The sequence below is a fragment of the Syzygium oleosum genome, unplaced genomic scaffold, assembly GCF_021117445.2.
Source record: "Syzygium oleosum isolate NSW1041296 unplaced genomic scaffold, Sole_v2.1 Sole_v2.05, whole genome shotgun sequence".
Classification (NCBI taxonomy): Eukaryota; Viridiplantae; Streptophyta; class Magnoliopsida; order Myrtales; family Myrtaceae; genus Syzygium; species Syzygium oleosum.
Genome location: NW_026607489.1, coordinates 653,962 through 673,180, shown reverse-complemented (window position 1 = coordinate 673,180; position 19,219 = coordinate 653,962). Strand labels below are relative to the sequence as shown.

Sequence of the window (19,219 nt, the reverse complement as noted above, 5' to 3'; positions counted from 1 at the left end):
AACCCCCGGCCTGATTCTGGGACGAAGTAGAGAGATTTTCTAGCCTAAACCCATCCAGATGAGATTTTGTTTGCGGTAACTCTATTATTTTAAAGGGTTAATACCACAAAAAAAAAACCCAAATTAATACACTTGTGATAAATTTACTCTTGATACACATGTGATAAATTTACCCTTCATTACTTTCCGTTAAATTTTACCGTCAAATTGCTGATGGTAGTTGATGGGTGTACCAGTCTGGGGTTTACTACAGGTTTATCTATGGTTTTTCATGATATTAATTCGATTTAACATAGGGTAAATTTGTCATAAGTGTACTGATTTAGGATTTTTACTAATCAAAAAATTAATTTGGGGTAAATTTGTCACATGTGTACCAATTTAGGATTTTTGATAGTAAAAAAATTAGTTTAGAGTAAATTTATCATAGATGTACTAATTTAGGATTTTTTGTAGTATTAATCTTATTTTAAACATGATTATCACAACTTGCTGGGCACGCTCTTTGCTTGAATCCCTTGTAAGAGCCCATAAAAAGCAACCTTTTACTGGGCCCCGTTGGTATTACCATAATTGCAATGACTCAAATAGCGAATGTCACATTTCGATAACCACAAAAGTTGTTATCTCTGAAAACAAATTATTAACTTAATTACCTCATATATCCAATATAAAGAATTATTATTATAATATTTAGCTCTCCAATTTTCTTTTTTCCAAAAAGCTCCTGAAAATACTTTCCTAAACTTTGAAATTTCAAGAAATTTGAGAAATTTGGGAGGTGGGACAAAATTAAGGACGTTGTAGTAATTTATTAAGATAAATTATTATATCTATCTATACTGCCATAAAATGAGAAATTATACAAAATTGACCATTTTGACTTCGTTGAGTTCTACTTCCTTCTTATCTTCCACATTTTGTTTTGTGCACTTATTCTTTTACACTTTTTTTTTCCTTCTTATCTTCCACATCTTGTTTTGTGCACTTATTATTTTATACTTTTAGGCTATGATGTGCGCATGTTGTATAAATTGTTATCACTGGTGAAAATATTTTTTATTAACTAATTATTTCAAGTGATACAAGCAATCATAATTAGGAATATATTTTTCACAATATTCATTTTTCACAAAACACACGGAGCCTTGAGGGAAAATAGCCCATTGTCTCACTTTTGTGTTTTTTATTATAGGCCTTTGTTTTCTTAACTGTAAATCAAAGAGGAAAAAAGGGAAAATCGACCAATAAAAAAGATAAAAATATAGAAAGAAAAAATAAATTAACCACCCACTTTCTATTAAAAAAAAAGTGCACTTGGTAACATTACTCAATTGTCCTTATTATGCAATCAACCTCATCCATTTACTCTGTGTTTCTTATATTTTTAAAAAAATGTGTAGAAAAAAATGTCTAAGTTTTTTTTATTTCCTTGTGCAATTAAGTTCTGGCATTTATTATTAGCTTATAAGCTGCACAAGGAATGAAAATTAATTGTACAGCACCTATCGCGTGCTTGAAACTAGTTAATGTAGTGAAGTAGAATATTTTTAATTAATTGTACATCATTTACTCCCAAAACCCAAAAAACCCAATGATTTGAGATATTTAAAGAAATTATCAAAATTATTTCCTTAACTTTTTATTATTATAAACAAAATATTATTTTGTTCTTAACGATTGGCAACTAACTTGACTAGTTTTCACCCGAGGTTGATCGGTGTTTTGTGATTGCCTCTTCAAATGTCAAACGACTCGTGGTGGTACAACGAGCCTGTGAGATGCATTTCCATAGAACTCCAATGATTACTATTCCGTGTATGGCCCAAAGAAATCTATGAGTGCTTCGAGTTTTGAGGCATCTTTTTAGATTCCTAACTTTCGTAATTCGTAATCGGACAAGACTTTTCCATAGAACTCCAGTGATTACTGCTTCATGTATGGCCCAAAGAAATCTATGAGTGCTTCGAGTTTTGAGGTATCTTTTTAAATTCCTAGCTTTCGTAATCGGACAAGACTTTGATCGATCAATGTTGGAAAAAATTGCTCTTTGTCCAAAAAGCCCGCGCCAGTCTGACCCGGTCCTAAAATTTAAGTTATTTTAGGATTGGGGTTTGTCTTCTTTGAGTAGGGCTTTTAGGTATGGGTATTACTATGGGCCTGTTTGGTTTGGCTTTTGGGGAAAGCATTTGCATATATGCAAATACCTTTGAGCTAAAGGGGTTTTTCAAAATGCAAGTAGTGTTTGGTAACGTGTATTTTAAAATCACATTTGAAAGCAACTTTGGTCTAAATACCGTTTGGTAAAAATTAATTTTGTGAAGAACTTTTGCTAATATTTAAAAAAAAAGCAAAGAAGGAAGAGCCATGGTCGGCTGGCCGCCGGCCAAGCTCCAGCTGCCAGATCTGGCCGTCGGCTAGCCTCGCCTGAGGTCGCGCGACCTCAGGCATCGCATGGGTTGCGTGACCTCAGGCGTCGCCTGGGTTGCGCGACCCCGGCGACCGCTGCCGGAGGGTTGCGCGACCTCAAAGCGGCGTCGCCTAGGTCGCGCGAGGCCGGCGACCGCCGCCTCGGGGTTGGCCGACCTTAGGCGGCGCCTAGGTCGCGCGACCCGGGCGACGCCGCCGAGGTCACGCGACCTCGGGCGGCGTCGCCCGGGTCGCGCGAGGCCGCGATCGCCGCTGGGGGTAGGCCGACCCGGGCGGCGATTGCCGGGGTCGGCCGACCCCCAAGCGGCGGTCACCGGACGTCGGCCAACCCCCAGACGGCGGTGGCCGGACCCCTCAGGCAGCGGTCGCTGGTCTCAGTCGGGAAGATGAACAGTGCACATTGCATTCCGAAAATGCAAGTCCCCAAAGCTCCTCCATCCCTCCATTCAACCAAAGTCCCTTAGAGGGCTTTGGAGATGCAATTGTATCTCCTCAAAGCTTGCCAAACAATTTTGCATTTGCTGAAGGGACTTTAGAGCCCCAAAGTAGCTTTCAAATGCCCAACCAAATAGGCCCTATGTTAGGATAGGGTTAGGCCTGACCCATTGACACCGCGAGACCACCCACGGGCCATAGTCCACACATCTCCCTCTCTCTCGTCTCTCCCCTTCTCTCTCCTCTCTCTCACTTTTTGCGCAGCCGCAGAGCACAAACTCCCCTGCAGCTTAGCGTCAGTCCATCACTGAGGATGAGCAAAGCAAAAATGCAATCTTTGCTCATCCTCGAACTGTCAATCTCCCCAATTGAACCTCTCTCCATGGAATCGATCCTCTTCTGTGATCTGGGTTCCGCGAATTAGGGTTTCTTTCGACCGTTTATAGTAGAAAATAGACTCGGATTCGATGGCGCTCGAGCCAAAGTTTTGATTTTTAGGGTTGTCAGGGTTGGGTTTTCTTGCTCCAAGGATCTGTAGCAGAAGGAGGAGGAGGAAGAAGGGGGGTGGATTTCGGGGTTGGGTTCGATTGGTCGTCAAGTTCCGGGGGATCATTAGATGTCTTCGGCGACGTCGTCTTACTGGTGCTACAGGTGCAGCCGTTTCATTAGGGTTTGGAGCCAAGACTCGATCACTTGCCCCAATTGTGACAGCGGGTTCGTCGAGGAGATTGAGAACGCGCCGCCGCAGCCGCCGATCGCCACCAATGCCCGGGGCAGGAAGTTCCCCACCGCCATGATGTACATGATCGGGTCGCGGTCGGGTCAGGACCAGAGCCCCGGCCCGGTCCTGCGCCGAAGCCACAGGAACGGGGCAACCGGTCCCCGTTCAATCCGGTCATCGTGCTGCGCCGGCCGTCTAACGGCAGCAATGATGGCGAAAAGTTCAAGAGAGTTCGAGCGGGGGGATGTCCGGAAAAAACTAGAAAGTTCAAGAGAGTTCAGAGAGTTCAAGAGGTTCACAGCAATTTCCAATCTATTTGCTGCAAAAAAAAAAAAAAAAACCCGAAACCAGATCGGGCCCGGCCTGACCCAGCCCTTGGGGTATATGCTGAACAGGGTCTTGGGCAAGGTCTGGGCGGGTCAAGCGCGATCCTGTTGGTTTCGGGTCAGGTAGGGTATCACGAAACCCGACCCGATCCGACCCGACTCATTAACACCCCTAAGCACAAGTATAAAGAAATTTGTGAAAGCATAGTTCAAGTCTTGGTCAAAGGTCTCCCTTTAGCTAGAAGCATATCACTTTGATCTAATAAGCTCCGGTAGATTACCACATACTATGGGACCTTCTATTTTTCTGAAGTGGTTGAACTATTTCCGCGGACTTTTCTCTAGTAATGAAATTCAGTGTTTCTAAATAAAATAGCGAATGTCACATTCCACAACCATAAAACTTGTTTTTTTATCAAATTGAAAGCAAATTATTAACTTAATTACCTCATATATCCTATTTAAAGCATTATTATTATAAGAAAAATACTTTCCTAATCATTGAAATTTCAAGAAATTTGAGAAATTTGGGAGGGGGACAAAATTAAGGATGTTGTAGGAATTTATTAAGATAAAACAGTATATCTATCTATACTGCTATAAAATGAGATATTATACAAAATTGACCATTCTGACTTCCCGAAGTTCTACTTCCGTCTTATCTTCCACATTTTGTTTTGTGCACTTATTCATTTACACTCTTTGTTTTTTCCTCTTATCTTCCACATATTGTAATATCCATCATGGTTACTACAACCAAATATTGTTGTCCCTTCTTCTTTGAGTACATAACATCTGTTAGATATATAAATCTAACTCATTCTCCAAACATGATGTACTTCCAGTATGGTAATCGCCGCTATCACGTCCTTGGAATTTTCAGGTGAATCGAATTTAAGGACAGTTTTCGTAAAAAGCGAGCTCCATTCTTCGGCATCCTATTCACTTGGTGTCATCATGGGGGTGGGGAACATGGCAGAGTCAAAGGATGAACAGGCTCAAGTCTTACGCCACCGCTGGCCGCCCGTCTTATAGCAATGGAATGTTGTCATTGGCATTGCCGACTTCTGTTTGATAGAGAAATACCCGAAACCGAGGCGTGTAGGCGAAGTAGTCCTTGTAGCTGTAAAATGCCATGGAGGCGTTTCTGTGGAACACAGATCGGGTACGTACAGCCAAAGACCTTTAATGATGAGACTACTGCGCCAAGGACTGCGGAGATGACATGATCTTCGTCGGACAGGCACAAAAGAGGATACGTTCCTCTACGAGCGCTTGTGCGCATACATGGGAGGAGAGAAGAGCGAGACGATGAACGGCGAACGGTATGAAGGGGCGACGCTAGAGCCTAGAGGAGTACGCGGAGTCTCGGGGTGAAGGACGGACAAGGAGAGAAACCTTGAAGGTTCGTCCAGGTGGAGCAATGGGAAGATAATGGAAGATGGTAACGCAGACACCCGCGTAACAAAAGACATGGAGGGAATGGACGCAAGTGAGAAGTTTACAGTTTATGTGTTAGTGTTAGCATGAATCATCTCCCTTTAGCCCATTTTTATGGCCTAATATTCTAAGAAAATCTCAATTTAGGTCGAGTCCTAATTCTACCCTAAATTTTTTTCCGTCCGATAAAAAAATCCCAACTTTAAATACGGTTCCTATTTTAATCTAAACTTTTTTTTGTCCCGTGAAAAACCCCAAACTTTAGGTAATGTCTCAATTCTACTGTCCAGTTTCAATTTTACCTAAAATTTGTTTAGTCTCGTAAAAAACTACTAATTTTTACTTGAGTTACAAATCTGCACCTGTTAACCCTCCATCCAAAATTTCTCGTTGACAATCGAGAGATGGAAAACTCCCAAACACGAACTGTTCGACCGTCTCAAGCCGAGTGTCCTGAGCGCAAGTTCTCCCACTTGGAAATGTTGTGGTAGCTATATGACCTTAACAGGTTGTAGTAGCAAAGTAACCTAAGATGGCCTCTTATTCTTGGATCTTGTTCGTGAGTTGAGAGAATCAATGTATTAATTCTATTGTATTAAACTACTCTACTATTCTATATTTTATATTTTATTACTTCATGCTTTTTATTCTTTCGCAAGAAGAAAGGATTGACCTATTTCATCCCGACTTGATCTGATTGAGATTTTTATAAGATTATCATTTTTCCTACCTATATCGATAGAACATGCTCGAAAGGCTCAATAAAGAAGCATACCTTTTTGGTAAATGAGCAGCTTGGGCATATTGGTCATGAAATCAATGTGTTGTGTTATTATCAGCTCTCAGAGATCTTTTTTTCCTTTTGGAAGATAGAGGCGCGCGACTCTTTCTAAAAGATATAAACAAGTGTCTTAAGACGCCTAACCTTTAAGTGTTTTTGTAGGTCTCACCCCAATCCAAATAATCTATGTAGGTTTAACATCTCTAGGTCAACGGATTGAGATGTATTGATCCATGGATCTATGTGTCTATACAATCCTCTACTCATGGATTAACGAGAATGTGCCATGGACACTAGGATTAGAAGCAAGGGTTACTGGTTACTTGACTGAACCACCTTGAATCCTCCTTCTCTACCATATGCTTTGACCCACATTTGGGCTATTTGGTAGGAGATGGAACACTCCCGAGCATGAGATATCGAAAACCGAGCGCAAAATCCAAGATCCCTGAGTGAGATGGATGGAAAACTTCTTAAGATTAAGAGCAATTGAAGAAAGCCAATCCTAATTGCTCTAGTTTTTACCAAATTTCAAATATAAGAAGACATTGTTTGGGCTAATATGGAAATTTATCTCCAAAAGGGAAAAATTATCCAAAAAGTCTTAAACCTATTGAACAGCGGCCAATTTAGTCATAAACTTTTCAATTTTGCCAATTCGGTTCTAAACCTTTTAATTGTACCAATTTAATCCTAAAATTTTTTATAATTTGCCAATTTAGTCATAAACCTTTTAACGAATTGTCAATTTAGTCCTTTCGGCTAATTTTGGCCAAAAATCGTTGACGAGCAGTCTAATCAGCGCCTGCCATCCTACGTGGCACTAATGTATATAATTTTTTTATTTTTTAAAAAAAATTCTGAATTTTTTATTGATTTTTCTTATTTTTTTATTCTTTTCTTTTCTTTCTCTCCTATCTTCTTCATTGAGCCAGCGGCCATTAGGCAAAGCCCGGCAACCCTCGCCTGCCCTCACTGTGGTCGGTGACGGCCTAGCAAGGGCTGCGGAGGTCGACAGCTCAATGAAGAAGAAAGGAAAAAAGAAAAGAACAGAAAAGAAAAAATCAATAAAAAATTCGGAGTTCCTTTTATAAAATAAAAATTTATCTACTTCATCGCCACGTAAGACAACCGGTGTCGACTGGACCATCACGTTAACGATTTCTGACCAAAATTAGTTGGAAGGACTAAATTGGCAATTCATTAAAAGGTTTATGACTAAATTGACAAATCACAAAAATGTTTAGAACTAAATTAGCACAATTGAAATGTTTATGATTGAATTGATAACTTTTCAAGAGGTTTAGGACTGAATAGACAAAATTGAAAGATTTAGGATTGGATTGATCGCCGTACAATAGGTACAGGACTTTTTGAACAATTTTCCCTCTCCAAAAGATGTTTTCTTAGATCTGAAATTTGGGGAAAAACTAAAGTAACAACGTGAAAATGCCACGTAAGATCATTAAGATCGATTTTGAATGGTAGGTTAATGGAAATAGAGACTCAAGTAAAAGTTGGTAATTTTTTATGAGAAACAAAAAATTTAGGATAAAATTGGATCTAGAACTAAAGGTGGGGTTTTTTATTAGACCAAAAAAGTTTAGGAAAGAATTGGAAATTGACCTATAATTGGGGTTTTTTATGAGACAAAAAAAGTTTATGGTAGAATTGTGATTGGAACTAAAGTTTGGGGTTTTTTAATGAGACAAAAAAAAGTTTATGATAGAGTTGGGACTGAAGCAAAACTCGAAAGTTTTTTTTAGGATATTAAGCCCTATTTTATTTAATACATCTAAATGTTCTATTTAATATATTAAAAGGATCTTTAATTCTATATTTTTATTTATTTATTATTCCATCATGATTGATACTCTTTTTTTTCTCATGAGATTCTTTCTCTTTCAAATAATTACGACGAGAGCTGAGTCATGAATGGATAATGTCAATTCTTTTTATATCTTAGCCGAAAGTTACTAATTTTATTTCCAATTATTTGTTAATCTATTAATCCTAGTTGTTTTAATGAAACCATTAATATGAGGTATATTTAGATTATTAAAAAACTAATCTAATCAAACCACGAGGGAACAATTTCTAATCATATCCCAGAAGATAAACATTTCATCAATTTCTAATCATTTTGTTCAATGAGCTTCACTAAATTTGAGATGAGAACTTTATGATGTATTTAGATCATATTTTAATTGACAAGTGAAATAAGTAGTCTTATAATTTTGTAATTTTTTAACACGACTTTCACGATAAAAGAATTGTACAGTGGCAAAGGTCATATAAGTACTAGTTTTATAAGATAATAGGGGTTTAACTTTCCGAAAGAATAATAAAGATTCAAATTTAAAATTCAAAAATTTTTAGGAATTTAAGTATTAGAAATTTAATTTATAGGTAAATTAAAATTTTACATCTCATCCAATATTATACATTATTAACTCAATTACTATTGTACCATGATTAGTCACTCAATATAGTATAGAGGCACACCTACTAGTATGTAAATACACGAATAATTTCTTAATCATACTAACCAAGGTAATATAATTTCGAGACAAACATAATAAACATAAAAAGCACGCTATCATGGTATGTTTGTTTGAACTAAAGTGAAAATAAGAAATAACCTTTTTGCTTTGTCGTTGAAATTTAGAATATCATTAAATTTTTTCAAGTTTTTGAACAAAATCATATGTGAATCTTTTGCATTTCGTGAAATTTCAGATATTTCGGATTTTAAAAAAAAATAAATTATTGCGGTGTGAAATTGTAATTAGGTGGAAATCAAAAGTAAAAAGACTGGTTTGATTTCGATTTCGATTTCGGGGTAAAAATCAATAGACATACACGACATGCATGTATAAAAACTCCAGAGCAAACGGCAACAGCTGTTTCATCTCCACCTTCGCCTTTCATCTTTTACCGGCATCACTCGACGGCGAATTCACTCGCCGGAAGACAAACGCAGTCAGGGTCAGCTCCGGCGGCGCACCGCCGGTACCTCTTGCCGTCGCCCCCGGAGAGCTAGGGTTTTTCCCTGTCGTTCGAAGGCCAGGTGCAATGGAGGGAGCCCTAGCGAGCGCTTCTTCAATCATGGACCAGAGGCAGAGGATCGAACAGTACAAGCACATCTTGGCCCCCGTCCTCGCCTCCAACGACATCGCCCAGGCCAAGAAGTTCATCGATCACAGTTGAGTGCTCTCTTCCGGACCCCCGACAAATTCCCCCTGGCATCTCTTGCTAGTGTCGAAAGCTAATTCGCGAATGCTGTTCTTGTTTTTGTTCTTGTTGTGGGGGGCATTCTGCAGTGCTCTCCGATGATGTGCCGCTCGTGGTGTCGCGGCAGCTGCTGCAGAACTTCGCCCAGGAATTGGGGGTTCTGGCCCCGGAGACGCAGAAGGAGATTGCGCATTACACGCTCGCCCAAATACAGCCTAGAGTCGTTTCGTTTGAAGAGCAGGTTGAGTTTTTATCATTCGCTCTCTTGTTAAGCCCCCTGGAAAGCGCAGATGTTGACCGAATTTGATTCTAGAATCTTTTGTTCTCATTGATGACACCTTAATAGATACTGCACCGAGATGAATTGTTTTAAGATAGATCAATCAATTTCGCTCGACCCCTTCGAGCATTTATATTGGAGTAGAGGGTGGGGAACTCCTTCCTTATCCTTTTTGTGATGGTGGTACTTTGATTAATGTCTGCTGGGGGGGTTTAAAGTTCTTAAGCTTATATTGTAATGTATTGAAACTGTTGATGGTTGATAGTTACTCCTATCTGAGTGGCAGCCACTAATAATTAGAGAGAAGCTTGCAGAATTATATGAATCAGAGCAACAATGGTCAAAAGCAGCTCAAATGCTTAGTGGCATTGACCTAGACTCAGCAATGAGGTATGGGTGCGAGTTTAACGTTCACCTTCATGCATTTAGCTCATGACGTATTTGTATCATCATCTCCATGCAATATTTACTGGCTTTTGCTATTTTATATCTAAATGGTTTAATATCTTGAGTCAGCATTGAATCTTGTCTTATGTCATCAGGATGATAGATGATAATTTCAGATTGTCAAAATGTGTCCAAATTGCTCGCCTATACCTTGAGGTGAGGACCTTTATACAATAACTTTTTTCTGAAGTGACGGTGGTCAACTTGTGATGCCTATGAACCAACAAATTTGAAATACTAGGGCTGGTACTGGAAAATGTTTCCAGTGAAAATGGAAATGAGAACACCTTTAGTTTTCATCTTCAATTTCTTTGGAAACATGTTTGGTATGTGATATGTGAAAAAGAGAATTCTCTATCGCAATGAAAATTATGCAAACATGTTTGGTTTTTTTAGTTCACAATTGAAATGAATTTGAGAATTACAATGTCCACATCTATCCCATCATACGGTAAATTTTATCAAAAAACTGCTCAACAACAGATAGTATGATCTGAGGTATTAAAGAAGTCGAGGTCATGATGTTTATACATATATGACGTGGAGGAAAATCCCATTATATACACCTCAGTTCAACAAGAAATATTAAGAACTCCAATCCTGAATCATTACCAAAGTCCTCCAGTATACAAACGAAACCTTCTATTAATCCATCTTGTGAAGACCATTGGAAGAACGGCAAATGAATTTTAGATTGTGATGCCGTGCTTCATGTTCTGTTGTTGATTACTTGCCAAGTTATCAGGCAAGCTGGTGATGGCTTTGATCTCGAGCACCAAATTCCAGTACATACGCCCATATCAAATCCCAGACAATGCTGCAAAGCATCACGGCTAGCACCTCCACAACCCAATTCGTTTAGCACCACTCCATACAGTGGCAGACTGGAGCGATTGTATGTATACTGATTGTTGGTAGATACACCTTAATCCAGTTCTGTCATGCACAAAACTTAAGGGAGTCTCGGCCACCCTCAATTGACTACTCCTTTGCTCGATTGAAGCTGGATTGTTTTCTTGGCGTAACCTCCAATGAAGATGAAGAAGGAATAATGCACTTCGGTGTTTTCTGCCTGCAAAAGTGAAAACACGGGAAAAAGAGAGTGACATCATTTTGTTGTTTTCAGTCTTGTAGCAAAAGAATGGAAATCACTTCCCTGTCCTTTCATTGAAAATCAGTTTTCGAAATCTTGCCAAGCCTATTTTCAGATCATTTTTCATCATGAAAATGGTAATGAAATTTTGGGAATTCTCCATGAACCAAACTGCCCCATTACTTTTTGTAGTTAGTTTATTCATTATGTCATAGCCTTCAGACACATTGCTTGTAGCTGTTATCATGTCGGTTGGGATTGAGCACATCACTTGAAATGTGCACGCTTTCCGTCTCTGGACTATCTTTGCAATCTCTAAATCACTAATCTTGAAGTCTTGGTACGTATAGCAATTGCTGTGTTCTATTTCTTGTTTGTTTCAGGATGACGATGCTGTAAATGCGGAAGCTTTCATCAACAAAGCTTCGTTCCTAGTTAGCAATAGTCAGCATGAAGTTTTGAATTTACAATACAAGGTTTGCCCTTGTTTGATGTGTAACAGCAAGGATAACTATTTTAAGCTAGCTTTTGTCAAATTGATTGTTAACTTGTTATGATTTTCTCTTCTTATCAGGTTTGTTATGCAAGGATTTTAGATTTGAAGAGAAAGTTCTTAGAAGCCGCATTGCGGTATTATGATATATCTCAGATTGAGAAGCGACAAATAGGAGATGAGTATGTACAGTGAACAGTCTACTGTCTTTTTGTGATATTTGATGTCTATTGAGACTTGATGATCAGATTGAATTCCTTCATTCTCTTTTATGGGTGGAAACTATCTGGTTTCAGTCATTTTTTTCCCATAGATAACGCATATATTATATATATGCCGTTGTCTAACAAGCATTGCAAACCTGTATGTTTTTGGATGTCATTTATTAAAAACCTGTACGTGACAGAATCTTTAACACTTCTTTATAAGTTTGCTATTATTTGAAGGGCCAAGCATGGAAAACCTAAAGCATTTCTCCTCAATTTTCTAGTTTCCCCATTTCGATCTAAAGCACATAAAAGAAATTGATTATTATTCACCATGAATTACCGATTAATTTTAATGCCTCCATTTCAATTATATGTCATTTTAAGGTAAAATGGAGGTAAAGTATATTTGCATACTTAAAAAGTAATGCAAATGTCACTTTAAATCCGTTTAGGCCTTAAAAGAGCATATAATTGAAATCAGGGATGAATTCAATGTTTGGTGTAGATGCCCATTTCGTCATATTCCATTTAGACCATAAAGTTCTAAACTATGGTTTACAATTTCGAATATATCGAAATAAATGGATAAACAATTGAATGTCGCGGACCTATACATTTTATCTAAAAATGAAAGAATGGTCATAATGGAATACGACGCCTTAATCATTCATTCTAATATGAAAATGGCATTTAAACCAATCATTTATCATTATTTAGGCATTTTTTTTTTGAAAAAAATGTGCCAACTAGTTTGCAAAATTATAAAAGAAGGAAGTGGAACGATAGTTTCTTACCAAAATGTTTCGGTTTGATTTTAGGTATACCAACCACAAAGAGAAGCGAATGCAACCAGTGAGGTTCTGACTCCTAAAAAGGGTAAGGTATTCTAAAGGCTTGAGGTCACCACCTTAATGGATAAGGGATTTTATCCCAATGGGCAATCAGCCTAAAGTGAAGGAATATTATTCATCTCGGTGATCGGTATTATATTTAAACGATCCCATGAGCAATCGGCTCACAGTTTCGGCTAAACATATACCTCCTAAAGGTAGACCTAATTGTAGCCGGGGTTGGGCTACAGGTTGTGTGTGCTAATGGTGTAGTGCTTAAGCTATTCAAATGCATGCATAGCAATTAATAATCAAACAGCACTTCTAAAATAATCATTTCACATTCATTCCCGACACCATCCTGCAAAACAAAGGTTAAACACAAACCGCACCCCTTATACCTCCCATCTGCAAAAACATTTAACACAATTGTCAGGGGACATACCTGGGATCCTTGCGAGCATAAATCACAAGTGTATCGTTCTATCTAGGCCTACGTCTACTTAGAAAAGGTAAATCCCCAGCGGAGTCGCCAAGCCTGTCGCGCCGTGCTGATTTTTTGGGTTTTCGAGGTTTGCGCGCTAAGGAGGTATTTCCGTGCAAGGGTCTCTCCTAGACCATACCTCACGTGACAGCAGATGATAATTTCCTATTTAGTCTAAGTTCTCGATTTTGGAGTCGCTACTGGTCATTGTTGGTAGGTTGACTAGAAACCTAATCGGGGTATGAGGGAAATACCACGATTCTATGAACCAGAGATTCTGAATACGGCGACTTGGTTACGTTAATGATCCTAAATTGAGATCTCTAACGCCCTTTCGGTACCTAACGATACGATGTCTAATGTGTCATGCAAGTTTCCGAGGCTTACCCACTAATCCTATACATTCTAATTGCGGGGAAAATCAATCAAGAATTAAATGCTCAATTAAGGTCAATCAAACCAAACAATCCTAAATTGTCTCTAAAAATGAAATCCAACCAAAACATCCAAACTCTAATGAAACCCTAAAGGCTTGTTCATTTCATGATTTGTGTCTTTTTAGGGTTTTAGGGTTTTTTAGGGGTTATGACCCTTGAATTTGAGATTTTCTAAAAATGTCACTTGGGCACTTCAAAGAATTCAAATTTCACTTTTTAAGGTTGGCCACAGTGTTTTTAAACCATTCTGTGAATTTTGAAATTTTTTATTTATATTTTTTTTTGAAAATTGAATTTCTGAGAATTTCATTAACCGAGAATTGATTTTTATGATTTTCTGAAAAAAAAAATTTATGGATTTTCGAATTTTCGAATTTTTTATAGATTTTCTAAATTTTTCACATTTTTTATTTATGTTTTCTGAATTTTTTGGATTTTTATAAATTTTCCAAAAAATTTTTAACTTTTATGAAATTTTTAATTTTTTGAAATTTTTATGAATTTTCTGAAAATTTCTAATTTTTTTATTTATTATTTATTATTTATTATTAATTTTCCCGAAGGAAAAATGAACCGGATCGGCCCGGTTCAACTTGGTTCGGCTTGGACGAACTGGGCCTTGCCGACGCCGGAGCCAATCATTTCCTCCGGCGAGCACAGCGCCAAAACGGCGTCATTTCTAGTGATTTTCTCTTCGGCATTTCGCCGAGCACCTAGTGTGCATATTTTCTTATTTTGAGTTCTCGAGGCCATGGTTTTGAGCCTTCCTCCGACGATCTTCTGGCGACTATTTCGCCATTTCTTTTGATCCACCATCAAGTTCATATGACCGGCTATTGTCCTTATCCCATAGATTCGCCGCCGAACCATCGCCGGCCGGCAAAAAGCCGGTAGGTAAAACCTAACTTGCAACTATTCTATATTAACTGACCAAATCTTCAAATCACAATATAGAACGCCCTAGCCATCTAACTCGATTCTAATCACTAACAAAACATCAAGCAAATATCAAGGAAGACTAACTTGAGTGGCCTAAAGCCACGGCGACACTCCGGCGAGGACTCCCGAACTCCGGCGAGGTGATTTAATGGGCAACCGAGACATTTTACGCATGTTTTCCGGTCAAAAATGCAATCAAGCAAAGTAAAACACGATTAGAACACGTTTTAAGCACCTAATATAGTAAAATCATAGAGAAACATGCACGAACAAACCAAAACACTATTCTGGAATTCTGGAAAAACGTGATCATGAGCGATGTTTACCTTCTTCGTTCGATGATCAGGAGGAATCGCCGAATTGATCCGTGCCTATGGAATCGTTCCTTGATACTTGAGCTTCAACCTGGTGGTCTTGAATTCGCAGAATGAGCTCTGGATGCTCCAAACAGTCGTGGTTTTCAGAGCTTCGCGATCAGACTTTTGTTGGTCACCCGAGGAGGAGATCTCCTTGAATGATCGATTTGCCGGCACCGTTCAATCGCCCGGCGCAGATCACTCGATCTAGGGATCTCTATTCCTCTCTCTCTTTCTAAACTTTACACTGTTTCTCACTCTTTCTAAACTTTACACTGTTTCTCACTCTCTCTCTCTTCTCTCTCTCTGGCATTTCGTCGAACACGCTCTCTCATCACGTTCAGTTTTTTCTCCCTTTTGTTGATCAATTTTTCCCGCCCAAAATCCGTTTCCACTGCCTTCCGATCGGTTGGAATGACTTTCTGGCGCCAGCCGGAGATTTTCCAGCTGGCCAACTCAATTAAAACGTGTTAATTTGATCGGAGAAGGTCAGCAAAATCGCGGATCTGAGAAGATATTTTCTGGGTTCATCACGTTTTGGGGCGAACCGAGTGAAGAAGAAGGCTGACCCGGGTCGGGTCGGGTTGACCCGGCCGACTCGGCAGTCCCGGTTTTGATTAAAAATTCAAATTGAGCCTAATTTCAACCGAATTTTCAAAATTAAATCCCAAAATTGAATTCCCCATAACATTCTAAACCCAAATATGTGATTTTCCCCAATTTTTGACAAAATCATGTCCAAGATTTTTGAACTTTTGTATTCGGATTATTGGGATTTTGTTCAATTCAATGCCTCAATGACCTGATTAGGCAAAATTGGTACCAAAATTGAATTACCCACATCTTATTATCCGTAGAAATGATGGTCTCATGGTTCGACAATTTCGAATTGGACACGATTCCCAATTTGGATTCAAAAATTCCTAATTTTCAATTGAATTTTGGGGTTTTCTGATTTCTTTAACAAATTGTGCAATTGGACCGACTATTATGTAATTCAAGGTCCCAGAATAATTTGTTATGAAGACACTATGACTTAAAAATGACTATAAAAGATCTAATTGCATTTTTGGTCTAATTCGGGTTTGATTTGGCCCAATTTTGGGAAAAGCACATTCCCGATTGATATTTTTCAAAATTGATGATGTACTAATGAAATTGGATTTTAAAGAAGACTACTGACTATTTTTATGGAATTTTCTGATTTCATTTGCTATTTTTCTTGATTTTCTCACTCATTTGACTAAAAGAAATTAAAGAAAAAATTCAGGAAAATGCTAAGAAAAATAATTTTTGGTTTAGAAATAGGTTTCTAGGCTTGGCCAAAATTCCTAATCCTAATTTTGAGATTTTTGAAAATATGAAAAAAAAAATAAGCTAAAAATCATGTGTCAATAGTCGCGAATGGTGCTCGCGCCTTGCACGAATAGGTCACGTCTCATGTACGAATGGGCCATATCCCATGCACGTAAGGGGCCATGTCTCGTTCACGGATGGGCTCGGAGCCCTTCGCTCCCTTGGGCCGTGTCACAAGCATCTGAAATTCATTCGGTAAGAAGACAATTCAATATAGGGGAATGAGCAAGTAAGGAAATATGGTAACTATATAACATGAAGAAATTGAAGTGCCTGAGTCGTCTGTAACAGCATGAAGGCTGCAATAATATTGATGCTCCCGTGATAGAGAACCTTGGAAATTGTGAAAATTTGCAATGCATAAGCTCCGCACGACCCAAGGTTGGCAAAGATGGTGATCGGGACATGTTCTTTCAAATTGAAAGGTCCTGGATTTAGTGAGAATGCCCATCTCGTGAACGGGACTTGGATCAGCCTCGAAGGGAGCGTCAAGGCCATCAATCGTCCCAGGGGAAGTGTAACAATTTGTGCTAAAATTGCCGAAATGCGGTATTGGTTAGTCCTATAGCTGAAGAATTGGTTGGTGAAGGACAAGATCACGCACGAGACCACGCCGAGAACCCATGTCCTGAATGTCAGGACCGGCAGCGATGGATCGTCCGTCGGTGGAACCGTGAGGCGCACCTCTTCGATGGGGCAATCACCTGATATTCCGTCTCTTCCTTCGTGGTAAGTTAGTAGCATTCGATCACAAAACCATAACAGCAAATGTAAATGCTTTCGGTGGTGATGGGCGAGGAGTTACTGGACAATTTTTCGGCAGACTCTGCACCTTCAACCACGATTCCCGCCATCCTCCCTAAGGTCAGTTTGAAGCCCCTCCAGCCGAATAATCACTGTATACTTGCTCTTCTCAAGAATGTTGCATATGGGTAAAACCACCTACCAATACTAATATGCACAAGCGAGGAGAGTATTGGTCTACTAGCATTTAATTTAGATGGATGAGCTTTCGACAAAGTGGCGTGGGGAAGATGCGTAATGAATCACTTTATCACTTTTAATGAATCAATTTAGTCCATAACAAAAAGTCGATTGTTGCAATCGTACATTTTGAGACATATTTGCTTTTACAGTATGAACGTTCATAGAACGATTAAAATCCATAATGCAGAATTAAGTAGAAACAACCTCTAAGAATGGTTTCTAGGATGTGACTCGCCCTTTAAGTGGTTGAGATAGGGAAAATTACCAAAAAAGTCATAAACCTATTGCAATTGTGCCAATTCAATCCTAAACTCTTTTTTTTTGCCAATTCAGTCCTAAACCTTTTGCAACTGTGCCAATTCAGTCCATCCGGCCACTTTTGGTCGGCCGGCGCTGACGTGGACGTCGGACGAAGAAGATGGGATCCCGACTCGGGTCGGGTTAACCCGGTCGATCTCGAAAGCCCAGTTTTCACTAAATTCGCAAATTAAGCTCGATTTTGATCCAATTTTCCAAATTAAACCCCAAAATTGAATTTCTCATCACATTTTGAACCCAAATATGTGATTTTCCCAAATTTTTTTCATAATCATGTCTAAGATTTTTAAATTTTTGTACTCACGTTAATAGGGTTTTGTTCAATTCAATATCTTAATGACCTGATTAGGCAAAATTGGTGCCAAAATTGAATTACACACATCTGATTAACCCTAGAAACGACGGTCTCATGGTTCGACAATTTCGAATTGGGCACGATTCCCAATTTCGGCTCAAAATTCCTAATTTTCAATTGAATTTTGGGGTTTTCTGATTTATTTAACAAATTGTGCAATTGGAGTGACCATCATGTAATTCAAGATCCCAGAATCATTTTTGTGAAGACACTATGACTTAAAAATGACTAGAAAAGATTTAATTGCATTTTTTGTTTAATTCGGGTTTGATTTTGTCCAATTTTGGGAAAAACACATACCCGATTGAAAATTTTCAAAATTGATGATGTATTAATGAAATTGGATTTAAAATAAGACTAATGACTATTTTTATGGAATTTTCTGATTCCATTTGCTATTTTTCTTGATTTTCTCACTCATTTTGACTAAAAGAAATTAAAGAAAATTACCAAAAAAGTCATAAACATATTTCAATTGTGCCAATTTTGTCCTAAACCTTTTTTTTTTGTCAATTCAGTCCTAAACCTTTTGCAATTGTGCCAATTCAGTCCATCCGGCCGCTTTTGGTCGGCCGGCGCTGACATGGACGTCGGGCGAAGAATATGGGTTCCCGGGTCGGGTCGGGTTGATCCGGTCGACCTGGGAAGCCCGATTTTGACTAAATTCGCAAATTAAGCTCGATTTTGATCCAATTTTCAAAATTAATCCAAAATTGAATTTCTCATCACATTTTGAACCCAAATATGTGATTTTCCTCAATTTTTTTCATAATCAGGTCTATGATTTTTAAATATTTGTACTCGGATTAATAGGGTTTTGTTCAATTAAATATCTTATTGACCTGATTAGGCAAAATTGGTGCCAAAATTGAATTACCCACATCTGATTAACCCTAGTAACGACGATCTCAAGGTTCGACAATTTCGAATTGGGCATGAATCCCAATTTGGGCTCAAAATTCCTAATTTTCAATTGACTTTTAGGGTTTTTTGATTTCTTTAACAAATTATGCAATTGGACCGGCCATCATGTAATTCAAGATCCCAGAATCATTTTTTTGTGAAGACACTATGACTTAAAAATGACTAGAAAAGATTTAATTGCATTTTTGGTTTAATTCGGGTTTGATTTTGCCCAATTTTGGGAAACACACATACCCGAATGAAAATTTTCAAAATTGATGATGCATTAATGAAATTGGATTTGAAATAAGAGTAATGACTATTTTTATGGAATTTTCTAAATCCATTTGCTATTTTTCTTGATT

General features: G+C 38.4%; 1 protein-coding gene across 1 annotated transcript in view; it reads left to right on the top strand.

Moving 5' to 3' along the window:
• The first annotated feature begins 9,008 nt into the window (after positions 1–9,008).
• Positions 9,009–19,219, top strand: part of LOC130138153 (COP9 signalosome complex subunit 4-like) — a 29,023-nt gene continuing 18,812 nt past the window's right edge. Inside the window, exons 1-7 of the mRNA XM_056311306.1 lie at positions 9,009–9,338; positions 9,457–9,608; positions 9,934–10,037; positions 10,190–10,250; positions 11,571–11,663; positions 11,762–11,862; positions 12,200–12,205. Coding sequence (XP_056167281.1) covers positions 9,209–9,338; positions 9,457–9,608; positions 9,934–10,037; positions 10,190–10,250; positions 11,571–11,663; positions 11,762–11,862; positions 12,200–12,205 — 647 coding nt within the window. The 5' untranslated portion in view covers positions 9,009–9,208. The remainder of the gene's footprint in view (positions 9,339–9,456; positions 9,609–9,933; positions 10,038–10,189; positions 10,251–11,570; positions 11,664–11,761; positions 11,863–12,199; positions 12,206–19,219) is intronic.